The sequence below is a fragment of the Neovison vison genome, chromosome 11, assembly GCF_020171115.1.
Source record: "Neovison vison isolate M4711 chromosome 11, ASM_NN_V1, whole genome shotgun sequence".
Classification (NCBI taxonomy): domain Eukaryota; kingdom Metazoa; phylum Chordata; class Mammalia; order Carnivora; family Mustelidae; genus Neogale; species Neogale vison.
The window spans coordinates 138999331-139015753 of NC_058101.1; the positions used below are offsets into that span (position 1 = coordinate 138999331).

The 16423-nt window shown below is 39.2% G+C and overlaps 1 protein-coding gene across 2 annotated transcripts in view; it reads left to right on the plus strand.

The window, feature by feature from the left end:
• Positions 1–16423, plus strand: part of PALLD (palladin, cytoskeletal associated protein) — a 387801-nt gene that overhangs the window by 352705 nt on the left and 18673 nt on the right. Inside the window, exons 10-14 of one of the 2 annotated variants that reach the window (XM_044224820.1) lie at positions 3936–4071; positions 6990–7088; positions 7998–8048; positions 9166–9387; positions 13181–13330. In XM_044224820.1, coding sequence (XP_044080755.1) covers positions 3936–4071; positions 6990–7088; positions 7998–8048; positions 9166–9387; positions 13181–13330 — 658 coding nt within the window. The remainder of the gene's footprint in view (positions 1–3935; positions 4072–6989; positions 7089–7997; positions 8049–9165; positions 9388–13180; positions 13331–16423) is intronic. The other variant, XM_044224821.1, reaches the window with a different exon arrangement.

Sequence of the window (16423 nt, forward strand, 5' to 3'; positions counted from 1 at the left end):
ACTCTCCGAAAAAAAGAAAAGGTTCCATATTAAAATAAGGCTAAGAAGTACTGTATCTGGTACCTCTTTTCTCAGGGTTCACAATGCCCCGGCGACCCTGCCAGGCCCATTCAGACCTGTGACCTTTGCATCGCCTCACTGTCCCTCTAGGTCTTCACACTGTCACTTGGGCCTCAGCGGTAACATCACCTCCTCAGACCCGTGACTGACTGCATTGTGGAATCCAGTCACCCACTCACACTCCGTCCCTTCCTAGCACTTGACACCTTCCTGCTGGGTCCTTCCCACCCTTTTACTTCCTGACTCTGCCAGCCCCACCTTAGAATATAATTTTTCTAAATACAGTCACTTAGTTTTGTTCAACATTGTATTCTGAGCACCTAGAACAGAGTTGAACGTGAGAAGCCAATCAATAAAGGTTATTTGCACCTTTTTGGAAACCAGTCAAGAGTTCCTGGTATCTTTTTAAACTCCTTTCCCTTTTTCATTCTGTTCCCCTCAGCCAGTTTCGTCTCCCTGACTGACTTCCATACTGGGCAGTTTCCGTTGGCCTCTCCAGCCACCCTTAGTTTGTTTGCCAGGCACTGATCCACGTGCCTAATATGTAATTAGCTAGTGTCATTTTCCTACTAATCCTATGAGATAATATGTTCTTAATACCCATGTTTTACACTTTACAGAGGAGGAAACTGAGGCATGTAGCCATTAGTAAACAGCCAAACCACAGTGTTTGAGGCAGTAAAAAATAAGACCGTCTCCCTTCTACACCTTTATTCCTGCTGACTCTGAATTCCTTCTCTCCCTATCTCTACTCATCTGCATCCTTATCATCTTTCAGGATTCCCTCTTTCATAGAGTCTTCAGCAGTCACGCTAGCCAGAACTCTGTTCAACTTTTTAAACTCCCATTGCACCTAGAATTACTAAGACATAGTTTGTTCCTTCGTTTATTCTCCACCTTGATTCTCAACCCCTCCGAGATCAAAGACCACCTTGTAGGATTTGATCTTCTCCTTGTTATATAGAATGCTTTTTAGACTATAGTGATAACACTTTTGTTGTATTATTGTTTTTCACTTTTATGCAGAGAATTTCTACTGCACAGAATTCCAAGATGTCATCAGGTGACACAGTCACTTATCTTACAAACCAACTATGCAGTTACAGGCTTAACAGAATTTGTATTGATGTATTTGCCTAGCATTGTACCTTAGTATATACTCAGTAAGTAGTTGTGCAGTGACTGTTAGACATTTAAAAATCTTTCAACTGATTGATTTGATTTCCATGTTAATTGTTCAGAATGAAGAGAATATGTACACCTTAAATTCTGTGAGTAAGAGAAAATAAGGTCTTTAAAATAGCAGGAAATAGAGATGAAGTAAATGCTCCTTCCTCTAATGCTTGTGATCCGTCTGTGTTTGGGGAATCCCCTTGTTAAAAGAAATATAGAATGACCAGGGTTTTTTTGAGGGTCAAAGAGTAATTTTAATTGTACTCTTTGAAACAATAAAATGTTGGGTGGCAGGAACCCAAACCAAGGTGAGTGGCTTCTCTATGAATTGTCCCAGAGCAGTCATTCTTAAGTTCCCTAAAGAGTCAAGTATACTGAGAAATGCTTTTTAAACCACGGGACTTATTCTGTCATGAATAGACAGGTGTTTACTTGTTCAAGAGGACTTGTGGCTGTCTTTTAAAAAAAAAAAACGGTTCTCTCTTTCTATTGTTTAGATGATCTGTTCTGGCCTTGAGAGCCGCCCTTTGCCCTTTCTTATTTGTGCAGAGAACACGGCTCTCAGTGTATCCTGCCTGCAGAGATACACTGAAGCTTCTGTCTCAGTGGCTGCTCGTTATCACACAGCTGTGCAACTCATCTGTTGTCAAGCTTAAAGTAGTAATAGGAACCCGTGTGTTTCCAATATATATAATAGAGCTGGCTTTCATTTTATCTTTCAGGTGACTTCAGAATACACCTCTTCTAAGTTCACAGAGGTTAAGGCTTTAGTCAAAAGCAGCATAGAAATTTATTTCCAAAACTGTGTAATTTGTATGTTTTCTGAGCCTGACTTTTTTATATGTGGTTTGATTATAGATGGCTTTAGGACAACTTTTCTTGCCTAAGAGGGGAAGGCAGAGAGAGGTCAGAAGTGAAAATAGAGGGGTGCCTAGGTGGCTTAGTCCATTGAGCATCTGCCTTCGGCTCAGATCATGATCCCAGCCAGGGTCCTAGAATCACCCTGAGTTGGGCTCCCTGCTCAGCAGGGAGTCTGCTTCTCCCTCTGCCTTTGCCCCTCCCCTCCACCCTTCCCACCCCTCTTCTTCCACCCTCAAATAAATAAATAAAATATTTTTCTTAAAGATTTTATTTAGGTGTGCCTGGATGGCTCAGTCAGCTAAGCAACTGCCTTCGACTCAGGTCATGATTGTGGAGTCCCGGGATCAAGTCCTACTTCGGGCTCCCTGCCCCTTTCCCCCTCCTTTACTATCTCTCTGTCTTTCTCCAAAGTCTCTAAATATTTTATTTATTTATTTGAGAGAGAGAATGAGAGAGAGAGCATGAGAGGGGAGAGGTCAGAGGGAGAAGTAGACTCCCCGCGGAGCAGGGAGCCCAGCGCCGGGCTCAATCCCGGGTCTCTGGGTCTCCAGCTCTGACCTGAGCTGGAGGCAGATGTTCAACCAACTGAGCCACCTAGGTGCCCCAGTAAATAAAATCTTTGGCGGGGGAGGGAACAAGAAGTGAAGATGGCTAGTACATCCATTCACTTACTCCATTAACATTATTTTCAGGTCTGCTATTTGACAAGCATTTTGATTAACCAGAGGCAGGGCGCCAAGAAACAATTAAAAAGAGCATATATTAATAAAGTTTGATAAGTGCTATGAAGAAAACAAACACGGTACAATAACTAATGGGTAGACTTGGCCAGGGTCCTCCTTTCCAAGGGGACAATACACTGAAACCTGCAGGCTGAGGACATTGTCCTGAGAGAGTAAGGGCCAGAAGTGCCAGGCTCACAGAATGCACATTTTTTGTTGAAGGATTATATGGTTCCAAAAATTGAGGTTGTAAGTCATGATTCCTATGGCTCTTAGTGGACACGTGTCATAGCTTCACCACTCAACTCTTAAAAATCAAGATCAACTTCCAGGCAGTACAATACAACCGAGTCTGACCTGGTTTTTCATATTCAAACACAGGATATCACAATATTTTCTTTAATACCAGTGTTTAACACCCTCCATTTGAACTTCAAATGACTAGAAAAGGAGGAACCTGGAAACGCTATCAGGATATTTTCTGCAGTTCATAACAGAAGACTCAACTACCAGGAGATCAAATGCACCTGGTTTATTGATTTACATAACAAGTGTGGGGTCAGGTGGCTCCACCAGTAGGTCACCTGTCCCCCAAAAACATAATCAGGGCTCCAGGGTCTCTTGTCTTTCCAAGCTGTCATCATCAGCATGTTGCAGGTTCTCCCCTTGATCTCAGTGTGGATGTAGTAGTGTGGGGCATCACATTTTAACATTGTGGGAGCCAGTGAAAGAAGAGGGGCACTTCTTCCTGTGCGTTGCTTTTTAGAGATGAGACATTTTTCACTAGAGCACCTCACCCTTTCCAACTTCCATTTCCCCAGTCTCAGTGGCCAGGCCCCACCTGCCTCTGGCCACACTAACCACTGTCCACAGGACTGTGACTATTTGACATAGGTCAGTCACGCCCGAATCTGGGGAGGCAATCACCTTCTCTAAGCACACTGGAGGATGAACCCCCACAAAATCAGGGGAAGTTCAGCAAAGAACCAGGGGAATGGACAGGAGCAGCACAGGCCTCAGGACTCTCTGGTATTACTAATGAGAGCAAAGTGCTCCTCGGTCACAGGATGCCCATGTGCCTGACAAGTGACCCTAGTGCCTTGTGCTTTTGTCCTGCAGGGGATTTCCAAAGAAGGCCAACAGAACTGCTAGAATAGCTTCTGATGAGGAGATTCAAGGCACAAAGGATGCTGTCATTCAAGACCTGGAACGAAAACTTCGCTTCAAGGAGGACCTCCTGAACAATGGCCAGCCGGTACGCAGAGGTGGATTTGGGGCCTGAACTTGGAACAGTAGTTACCCACACCAGAGAGCTCTTCCTTCACTTTGGTTCTTGCAGTTTGGCCGCAAAATTGATTTCATTTACCCTAAATCTCAATGTTCTTCTTAGCGTTATGGCCTGAATCTGGGGTAAAGGGAGAAAGGGGAAAGGCTTCCCTCGACTTGGCCCCCACTCTTTCCTGCCATTCATGAAAACCATTCTTGGAGTGAAGTTGGCAAGTTGCAGATAAAGAGAAAGGGCTGATTTTAAGGTGGGGACTAAAACAAATGAGGAACTGCAGCATTACAAAGAAACAGGAACAAATCTGGGCTGGGGAGGAGGGGGAAGGTGAGCTCTGGAATGATCTCTATCTACCAAAAGGAGAATGTGGATTCTATGACATGTACGCCTTCTACACAAAGGCTGTCTTTACTGAGGAAATGACCCCTGAAGTCCAGTACTGTTCTAGTAGACTATTACTAGATACTGGTTTGGTAATCTAAAAGAGTAACGCTTGTTTCACAGTATTGTTCTGCTATCTGTACAGTAGATCTGGTAAACAATATATGTATATAAGATGTTTTTGCCATTGGACTTCAATATTTGCTCATCAGTTGTTTCTTGTTTTTTACTGACCCATCCTCTTATCACATCTGAGTATTTTTAAGGGGACAGGAAGAACAAGTCTCGTAAATAAGGTTTTCCAGGTGAAGGAAAGAAGCCTTGTGTGGCTTTATTTGGGAATTATCACCAGAAAAATTTGTCCGGATCTTAAGCAGAAGAAAAGGGCCTCTCTGTGAAAAAGCTCTCTCTCAGATACCTTTTTCAGAGTAGAAAGCTCTCTATGTTAAGTATGTTTTCTAGGAATTTTAATTCTCACACATTGATAAATAAAAAAGTGAGAACAAAACTTGTTTGATTGGAAAGGTGAAGGGTAGAGGAAGGGTGCTGAATGCTGCTTTTAATTATTAGGGCATCCTAATCTGAGTTCAGGAAGATTAAAATTCTAATGAGATCTTGTGTTGGTCATTCATTTCATTGAGAATAGAAGATTTTCACAAAGGGAAAATATTTTCTCCCTGAAACAAGTAATTGCATGTGTAAATGTGCATACTCTGGAAGTTTTCCCTGGCTCTGTCAACTAAAGCCTTTGAAAGATTAAAACAAATACTTATGGGAACTTACTCAAGCCAGGTAAAGGCATTTCTCCAGGTTTTTGGGTCTCTGTTTAAATATTCCTTACAGACTAAGAATCTCTTGCTCAAAGAGACTTAAGACATCTATAAGCTGCTATATTATACTATGTATATGTATATCTATCTGTTGAGCAGTGAACGATGTTCACAATGAGTTCCATAGATTCCCACATTGAGAGTTTAAAAGGACAACTTTTTCCTAGTGCTGCATATTATTCTATTCTTGTTTTTGGCTTCCATAGACAGGGCTTGGATATCGACATGGCCTAGTGGTTTAGAAACAAAATTGAAGTAAATTTGGCTTTTAGTGGTAGCAGGTGCATTCTGGCAGAGGACTAGGTATCAAATTGGTATTTCTGCTTATAAGGGAAAGAGAGGAAATTACTCCAGTCCTACCTCTGATGTTCATACAGTTCTCCATGAAAACATGGAGAAGGCTTTTTAAGAGAGCAGGTATTTAAAACTCTTTTTGAAAATTGAATTCAGTGATTCTTTAACCGATGTGAGAAAATTAATTTAAATAATAACATACTTGGACTGAGAGAGTCCATGCACCAAAACACATACCTCTACTCCGTCTTATCCTCCACCCCTTCTTTAGTAACTGAAATTATATGAACTTCAGGACTATTTGTCATTTGGCATGGACTTGTTTCACTTCCCGGTTTCAGCTGGGACTAGAACCAGCAATTACTGGAAATTGTAAATTTATTCAACATATTTTCCTGATTAGAGAGTTTCCAATAGAATTTGCATCTAAGTTCAGAAGTTTGGAACTTTACTGAAATAACTTCTGTATTTTTTTAAGATCCTGCCTTACTAATTATTCTCTATTTTGAATCAAACACTTGTTTATGGGACAGAAGGTCTCTGAAAGTTCTTCCCAGACCTGTAATTCTAAGGCATTTTAGAACCAAAACTCAAAGGCAGGAAACAGCCCAACAGACAGAACAAAAACGTTGGCATTTCTTTTGTGTAAGAATGGCCCAGCAAACAGATTTTGGCCAAATCTAGAGTACTGGCTGCTAGATGCAAAAACATTACCACTTTGTTTGCCTGATGGGCAAGCAGTCTTCCTCCGAGCAGAATCTTGAATTATGGATACCAGCTTTGGCAAGTATCTTTCACAGTCCTTTTGCTGATTCAGCCATGTGCAATCATTCTTTGGGGGCTATTATATTTGCCTGCATTCACCTGCTACACAGCAGCCTAGGAGGTGAGAATCCCAAACAGAGGGGACCCTCACTGCCAGCTAGTCTAAAACTTCCCTTATCAGAGGCTTGGAGCAGATATGCCATCTCGAAGACTATTGGGATGGCAATAAAAATCACATTTCCTTTAAGAAGTATTTTGCTATTTGAGTATCTTTTTTCTCTATATGCTTCCTTAAGGGTTAGCATATGACAGGTATTTTCTTTGTGGTTTCTGCTTTGTTTGGTTATTATATTCACCTTAAATTTGTGCTGTATCAGTTGGTGGCTCTCAAGAGTAGCTACCCCACCTCCCAACACAGGATTAAGCCACTAAGCCCGGAAGGGGAGGTGAGAGAACAACTGAACAACTGAATGAAACAGACTCCTTTTCTATACAGGTATCTGAAGGTTGAGAGAAAAAAGTTACAGAAAACATCAAAACTCATTTTTTAAAATTCCTTATGAGGCAGTATGTAATTGTGAATTTTCTAATTTTGTATTTTCTGTGACTCGCTTTGTTTAGCGGTTGACATATGAAGAGAGGATGGCTCGTCGGTTACTAGGTGCAGACAGTGCGACTGTTTTTAATCTTCAGGAGCCAGAAGAGGAAGCGGCTAATCAGGTAGAGTTCCTCTGGACTAATTAGAAAAATAACAATTATTCTCACCCCTCTCCCCATCCTCTTTATGGACACTATTCTTAGGATCAATTCTGTGAGAATTAGAGGGCAAGTCAAAGAAAAGCAGTATTAATATCACCAATCACCCTCAGAGCTGATATTTCTTGAATACATAGCATGTGCCAGACAGGTGTGTGAAGTGACTGGTAAGAGTTACTTCAGTCAGTGATACCTGTCCTTTTATCTTCTTATTGGTCAAGTTTTTTCTCCTTTCAAGTATCTTTCTGTTTTTCCTGTCCTGTGTCTTAATGCAAAACAGTTTCTGGGGAGAAACATATTTTTATTGAAACTATGTGAAATAGGTAGTGAATTATTTCCAATTATATTCTTAATCTTATAATGCTTATATATAAGAATTATATACATAATTATATTAATATATATTATATATATGCTTATTATATATAATACATATTATATATAATTATAACTCTTATAATTATATTCTTACATCAAAATAAAATATGTGTATAGAAAAAGGATATCTTTATTTTCCCCTACATATACAGTTAGACATCACTAATCAGCAGAAAACCTGAATCACTATTTTTGTTCCCAGGCTACGCTGAAGAAAAAGTCCCATCACCAATTTGATGTAACCTGTTTTATAATCTCCATTGCTTCTGCTTGGAGTTTCCAGATGTAGTCTCAAGATTAAAGAAAGCATTTTAAAACAAGTTTAAAGGATCAAGTAAACTCTCATAGATGTTGAAAAATAGATCTGCCTTCAATATCTGAAGACTTTTCTGCATTAAATATTGCTACCACAAAAATCTCTTAAAGAAAACTAGAAATCTTGCTAGATTCTTATTTCTGTTATTAGTCCTCACTTCTTTTTTTCTACCATTACAGGACATTGGGTCTCCTCATGCTTCTGTAGGGAGTCCTCTGGATGGTCAAAAGGTTAAGCTTTTCACCTTTCTTCCCCTTCCGGTCTTTCACTGTATCTGTTTTCTTGTGTTCTTCCTTACCTGTGTATCTGTCTTTACTGTCATATATTAATTACAAATAGCATGACCAGTATCTATTTTTATGTAATATCAGATGAACAGAATTACCGCACTACTGTGCTTTTTATCATATATTACAAACTTGGATTTGATTCTGTCACTAGTGAATGCTCTGAACTGTAAATCATTAAAAGTTTCTCATTTGTTATACCTTTCTGGGGGAAAATATGCTAATTCTTAAACTGAATAATTTGATAGTAATTAAAACAAAAAACTCCTACATTTTTTGCAGTTTTATTCATACTATTGTATTTCTTCCCTCAAGACAATAGTTTTTTAAAGGTGGGGCAGCTTTTTTATGAGAAAACCTAACTAAAGAGAGTATTTTGTAATGAGCTGCCTTGTTTTCATTGTGCTTTGTAAGCAAGAGAACTGTAGGATCCCCCTTAATTGCCAAGGGATGTTGATGGCTACTCTGCTTTTGCCTTTTTTAATCAAAATTTTGACTGAACTGTCCATTCTTTCTTTCAAAGAGGCTGGAGAGTAGTTCCTACTAGCTGCAAAGCTGAAGGAGGAGTTCAGAGGCTATGTGACTGAGAATTGTTAGGAGTGAAGGAAAAAAAATGCCATTTTTCCATTATCTGCTTGATAAAATGCTCTGTAACCCTGCAGCTGCTAGCCACATGCACTGTCACCCTGCACAGCTTTCACGTACAGAAAGAAATCAATGTTCCACCATGTTTTTATTTCTATGAACAGTTTAGGAACACCGAGCTGTTGCCTTTTTCTTTCTCCACAACCCCACAAGAAAAAAGAGAAAAATTCATCTTCATAGTTTTTTGGGGAAGGAGGAGGATAAGACCTGAAGACAATTTGAAATATCATATATACTTACTTCCAGATGTTTTTGTTTTATATGGAATTGAGTTGGACTCAGACTTGTTTTTAAGTCTCTGGTAAAAAGATCACTGTCTTATGCGTGCCTCATTGGAGAGGAGAGTAAGACTCCTGAGACACGTGGGGCCACAAGGGACTGAGGTTGCTAACGTGACCTTTTTTGCCTGATATAGGAATACAAAGTCTCCAGCTGTGAACAGAGACTCATCAGTGAGATCGAGTACAGGCTAGAAAGGTCTCCTGTGGATGAATCAGGTGATGACATTCAATATGGGGACGTACCTGTGGAAAATGCAGTGGCACCATTCTTTGAGATGAAGCTGAAACATTACAAGATCTTTGAGGGAATGCCTGTAACTTTCACATGCAGGGTGACTGGGAATCCAAAGCCAAAGGTAAGCTGAAAACATGGCTTTTTAAGAGTCCTGTTTTCTGTGGAAGTTTAGCTTCCAAAATACAGAGTGGATGACAGAAGGAAGAGATACAGACTACCTTTCTCGGTACCCATGATGTAAAATGTGTGAAGTACTGTTAAGTTCAGGGCCTTCCTCGGGAGGCATTAGAAACCAAAAAGAGTAGAAGGGCAGAGTTTGGGTTTGAAGACTAGAATAGGAGAATAACAATTAAATAATCGACAAGGAGCTTTTCATACACCTACATCATTTACTCATGTGATGTTATCAATGTCACTCCCAAATTGCAGGTGACTGAACTGAGCTCAGTGAGGTTTAATTAACTTGTCCAACGTCAGGGAGCTGGTGAGCTGCCAGGCTTGAACACGAACCCCATGCTGTGTACCATACAGAGAAGCAGTCCTTACCATGGATATAAAAACTTCAGATCTTTAAGCTACGAAACCAAAGCTTCCTATATTTACAAAGGGCTAGAGGCCAGAATACTGTTGAGAAATGATATTCAAAGGAACTTCTGAAAGTTCAGGAGGACTAGACCTAGATGGGAGCCCTCTTCCTACAGACACATGGAAACGGCTGGATAAAGAGTTGCCCAGTCTTTAAAGGGAGGTGAGAATAACTGCTCACTAGTCCAGAAAGCAATAAACAGAATTATATTTTTCCCTATAACTTGGGAGAAAAGAAGAAAAAAGGTGCCCATGAGAAAGAGAAACTCCACATTCACACTTTCACATGATAGGAAGCCAAAAGCTGCAAAAGTAATGTGAAATTTAGTCCAGGATGATTAAAATCCTTGTTTCTGGCAGAAGCAAGCAAAAACTGCCCCAGAGAACACTCACAATTGGGGGCATATCAAACTTTTGTAGGGTAAGAGGAAGAAGAAATTCACAGTGAAAACTTATAAACCATATTAAGAAACAATGATAAAAAGAATCAACAGCAAAAGAAACAAAGGGGCACCTGGGTGGCTCAGTCGTTAAGCATCTGCCTTCAGCTCAGGTCACGATCCCAGAGTCCCGGAATCAAGTCTGGCATTGGGCTCCCTGTTCAGCAGGGTGTCTGCTTCTCTCTCTGCCCTTCATCCCATTCGTGCTCTCTCTCTCTTTTTCTCTTTCTCTCTCTCTCTCAAATAAAAAGTTTTTAAAAAATGAAAAATAAATGAAAGAAATAGAAACTTTAATGAAGAAAAAACCAGGACAGTACCAAAGGCCAGGCAAATTTGTAAAATAAGCATATAGAAATGAAAAATACACTCACTGAAATTAAGAAGCTTAACAGTGGTGTCAGAGACAAAGAGTAAAGAAAATAGCCTTAAATTTTCAAATGCATATCTACCTTCTAAGATGAGACTTTTATAATAAAATGTTATTTAAAAAAACTTTATTCTTGGCATAATTTGGATAATTGCTGTGTATTCACAAACATATCAAATTCATGTACTAAAAATAAGTGTGCAGCTTATGAATGAAACTCAACAAGAAATTGTACATTAAGCTTCCAAAATCTTCACAAAGATCCCTTGTTATTTTTAAGTCTTACTCAAGGCTTAAGGTCATTAATTAAGTTCTAAGATCACTAATTCTTGTTTTAAAGAACACTATGTTCACCTGAAAGATGAGCTGTTGTGTTTGACTTTGCTTTTTCTAGTAGGAATTTAAATGTTTCACAGCTTTACGAGGCTTAATTTTTTAAGGATTTTTATTGTTAGATTGTCTTCTTTCACTTCTTCCTTCTTCTTCTCCTACCTCCCTTTTGTCCTCACTGTGGTTCTTTTTCTTCCCTCCCCGGTTTATTGAAGAACCGTTTCTTCTGCACATGGTATATAAATTACATTAGGCCTATTAAGGTATGGGATAGTCATCATAGTTTTAAAAAAAATACATCCTTTTTTTTTTTTTTTTGGCTTCTGTTGAAAAAAAATGTATTCTGCTTCTGACATGCTTGTTTCAAATGGGGACATGAGAAGATTGAAAGGAATTTCTAATTCACCCTCTTTTCTTCTCTTGTACCCTCCTCTTCCCTCTCCATTAGCGAGCTTGATAAAATTATTGGGACTATTAGTTAATTCTCATTGGAAAGTTGTATTCCAAGGATAATGGAGGTGAGAAGTATGATTAAAGGGAAGAAACAAGTCTGAAGAACTGGCGTGGCGGCCAAGAATGCAGAAGGAAGAAACTATACTAATCACAGCTTCTTTGTTCCATCAGAAAACATAAAACCACCAAGAAGAGAATGATAATTATGAAATATCATGCTTACTCTAATTTAATTTTTAGAACTGAGGATTATGAGTCTAGCTGATGATCCATTCTTAGGTTCTGGAGATTAATAATACAATCTATAAATTTAGAGCTAATAGAAGAATAGGAGTTGGAAAATTTTCAGCAGTCAGATCCCAATTATTCATGCGTTTATTTCTAGCCATTCCCTTCTTAGAAATACAAGTTTCAAAGAGGTTTTTCAGATTCAGAGGCTTTCTTATAGAGTGGAATTTGAATGTCGGTTGTGGTCTCAATTTGCATATGGATTTACATTAAGGAAGAAGTTCATTTTATTTTTTTAAAGATTTTATTTGTTTATTTGACAGAGGGGCTGAGAGGGAACGCAGCAGGGGGAGTGGGAGAGAGCCTCCAGGCTGAGCAGGGAGTCTAATGTGGGGGCACGATCCCAGGACTCTGAGATCATAATCTGAGCGGAAGGCAGACGCTTGCCCACTGAGGCACCCAAAGAAGTTCATTTTAAAAACTGAAGGTTCTAAAGTAGGTTTCTTCTCTTAGGAATGCATTAGGAATGCTTTAGGTTGCCAGGAACAACAGCTGACAACAAAGAACTTGTTGCGGCTTTAGAAAAGGGGATTTGTTTAGTTCCCCAACCGAAAAGTCTGGAGGGGGGTTGATGCAGGCATTAGTTCAGCATCTCAGTCATGTGAGGGCCCCTGGCACTGTGATTCATCATTATGGCCCCATGTCTCAGCTGTCAAAAATAATCACTAAATCATGAGGGATCCGTGGACCAGTGGTTTTATTTAAAGATGAGGGAAGGTAGGAGGACCTGTGAAAGAGGTTATTTGACCATTTTAAAATGTGTTACTTAGTCCAGATTTATTCTTACTTTATTCTTCACATTTAATTTTCTATCAAACCAAGTTAAAATATTATTGAAAATTATTGTAAGTTTAAGTACTGCTATGTTTTCTTTAACATAGCGGGGAGAGAGGACAAACTTTCAGCCTCTGAGCATGTGCTCCGTGGTCCAGCATTAAAGCAGTAGAGCTCCAGCCGGCACCGACCCCTAACTGTTGCTCCTTCCTCACTGCCATTTTGTCTAACGCAATTCAGGGGAATGGTTGGGCTGGGGTCTTCTTACCTTTGCTTTACAAGTAACGCATTTTACTTCAATGCATTTCATTCAGTACATGTGAAAATAGAACCAAAAAGAAAAATGCCTCTAGAGCCGCTCCAGAACTAACTACTATCCATGTTCAATATAGATCCCTTCATAAAAATAATATTTAAAAAATATGGACTAATACATGAATACCTACTTATATGCATATTTTTAAAATATATAGTTTTTTAATAACTTAAAATAGAATTAAACCTGTATGTTGCCTACTTTTTTCCACTCAAAAATCAATTTCCTATTCAGATGTTCTGTTTAACATTTTAACATGAAAATGCTGATCAGCTCTGCAGGCCACACAGTATTTACCAGTCCCCCAGCTACAGTGGTACTACACACATTCTCAATTTTTCATCACTGTTTCCTTTCACAGATCTATTGGTTTAAAGATGGAAAGCAGATCTCTCCAAAGAATGATCACTACACCATTCAAAGAGATCTTGATGGGACCTGCTCTCTCCACACCACAGCCTCCACCCTAGATGACGATGGGAATTACACAATAATGGCTGCAAACCCTCAGGTAAAGATTGGGGGTATAGATCTGGCTTCAGTTCTGTGCATAGCCACTACAGGCATATATTTGGAGAAAGGAACTGTTTAATTCAAAGGTAGAATCATATTTCTTTGACTTGAAACTATCTCGCCAAATTCTATATCCATTTTGCTTTTGGAGGATAGAAATTTCTTTCATTAGTATTTATTCCATCAGGTGTTTTTCACATGACTACTTGCAGTACAGATATGTTTTCTTCCTAATCTTACTCAGGGCCTAAAAGGTACACTTCTTACACCAGTGGTGGGGTTGCAGTGGTGGACATAACGAAGTCCTGAGATAGAAAATAAGCCAGAAAACACATATATAAAAAATATCATTTCAGATAGGATTAAGTTCTATAGAAAAAAAAAGGGGGAGGAGAAAAGGACAGTGAGTGGCATACATAAATAGGCCATAGTAAAAAAAATCCTTAAAAGGTGAAATATTTTAAAATATATATATACATTTACTTAATTCAATGGAATTTAAGTATATAAGTATAGACAAATTATAATTTGGATAGCATCTATGTATGGCATTCAGGATTAAGTTTCCATCCAAATGTTTTCTCTTTATTTGCCCTTTGATTTAGCACCAAAAAACCAGCTGACTACCTAGAATTTAATAGGCAGCTACTCAGGTAGCAGGTTTCCAAGTTAAGCCTACAAGTTCTTTTTTGAGTGTCAGGTATGTTTTAGGCACTGTGCTGGGTAGGGATGCAAAGATGATTAAGAAGGGATTTTGTACCTTCAGAGCTCAGTGTATGACAGGGTAATTTTACAAAGTCAGCAGAAGTCAAGTAAATAGCACACTAAAAAAAAAAAAAAGCTAAAATTAACAATTACATTATATAATGAAGATTGTCCAGTCATGCTTTTAAAATCTCTGAGCTATATATATCACTCCATATTTCATTATTTCTTTTAAAGGAAATATGAAGTGTTAGAAAATGATACAGATAATTTCAGCAAAGCTTACATTAAAAGGCTGTGCAATATTTATCCTAATATTACATTGTCACATAAACATCTATTTCTGCAATAATACTGAGATCAGAATGAAATTCTAATTATCCACAAATCAGGTTGTCAGAGAGCACACCAATCTCTTCACTGTCAACAGTTTCCATATTAAATGTGCACTTTCTTGAGGTTCTAACTTTTCAATCACTGAATATATGACCGTCACCTTGAAAAATAGTCAAAAGCATAACTTTTACTAAAAGTTACATTGTAATACTTACTTGTGTTCATGGTTGGAGGATTTGAGGGAAAAGAAGTGGAACTTGCTTTTTTCTTTCTTATTGTATTTTCAGTATATATCCTTGACTATTACTAACAAATTTCAATTTTCAGTTTTCTGCCTACTAAAATAAAGTGGAGAACTCAACAAAATTCAAAATTTTTTTTCAAATTTTTTCTTCATGCTAGGTCCTTTATTCCCCTTTCCCCTAGAAAGTTTGTAATATATTACAAGAGATCAAATTAACCGTATTCCTTAAGCACTTGCCAATCCTGGGGTCCTGATGTTAATTTTGAGGCATTTTTCCTTGTGAATGTTTTAAACTGTTATGGAGTCAGTGGTTTTCTAGAACAAAGAACATAAATGTAAGATTACAATTTTAAGTCTGCTTCTAGTCTTCTTCAAATTATACTAATGTAGTTGTACATGTGGAAAAGTTCTAAACAGGGAGGGACTCCACTGGCCATGAGCAGAGTTGGCGACTACTTGCCAGCCCCTGAGCGTTGAAACTATTGACAGGTTATGTATGATGAAGTCATTAGATGAAGGAGAGCTGCTCAAGTTCCCGTTTTGGAAAACAGAAGATGGGGAAGGGAAAGAAAGAAAAAGAATGAAATGACACAACAAAGGCCAGAAATGCAGAACCGTACCGGTGCTAATGAAAAGCCTAAGTGTACACGTGTAGTTCAGGGGTTAAGAAAATGAACTTCGGCATCAGACAGATCTGAGTTGAATTTCTGCCTCTGCCACTCACCACCCACGTGACCTTTAGCAAGTCACCTAACCTCTCTGTGCCTCTTTCCCCTTCTATGAAATGAGAATCATCATATGGAATCGAATAATGCATTTGGTTTACCTGACATGTAATATGCTTTCAGTAAAAGCTCATTATTGTCATTTAATTCAGAGACTCTAATAACCCTGTCTTAAAGCAGCAGCCCTAATAGTGGGCAGAAGCCTGTGGAGTCAGGATGTAAAGGATGGTTCTATTTCTAGATATTCCAGTCCTACTGTTAGAGTAAGCAAGTCAGTTCAGGATGGAGCTTCTACCCAACATGTTGCTGGTGTGTGGTCTTCTGACCTCCTGGCTTTTCCTTCTAATCACCCCCATGGGAAAGGAGTTAGTTAGGCAGCAGACGTGGCTGTGCCACAACTGCCCCAGCTGTGGGCTTGGGTGGAGGGTGAGCTGGAGAGAGGCCACACCCAAAGCACAGCTGACAGGAGCCACACAGGAAGCTGGGAAGTTGCTTTGCTCCCAGCACACCCAGGGCCAAGAAAGGCCCCCAAAAGAGCTGTCAATGCCCTCATTCCAGTCCCTGGAGTTCTGCTGCTTTACCAAATCCCAGGATATGTCCCAAAGTTAACCCTTTCTCATTCTTGGCCTCTACCCTTGGAAGAGAAGACAAAGAAATGAAAAGTAGACCAGTTTATATCAGGTAGCCAGGCCCTTCTCACAGAATATCCTATGTGATTTCAGCAAACAGTAATATGACTGCTTTGGGTCTGTCAGAGGTCACAGAAACCAAAGCAGTGCCAAAACCTAGAATCCCAACTGTCTCTCAAGGTTAGCTGATCCAGCCAGTATTCTAACTGAAGAGGGTAAAACTACATCATGTCTCCTTTTCTACCTAAATGAGCAAAGGCAGGCATTGGAGGGGAAACTTGTGAAGAGAATCTGAGGAAGTCCTAAAAGTGGGCATGCAGACCTCAGATGGAAATTGCTGTGAAAGAATTTTTATATTTATGGTACTTGGCATTAATCACTATTCCAAGTTTCAGCATGTTGCCTGGTTGATCTTAGTTTCATGAACAGAACTCCTGCTCTCTCCTGGCATC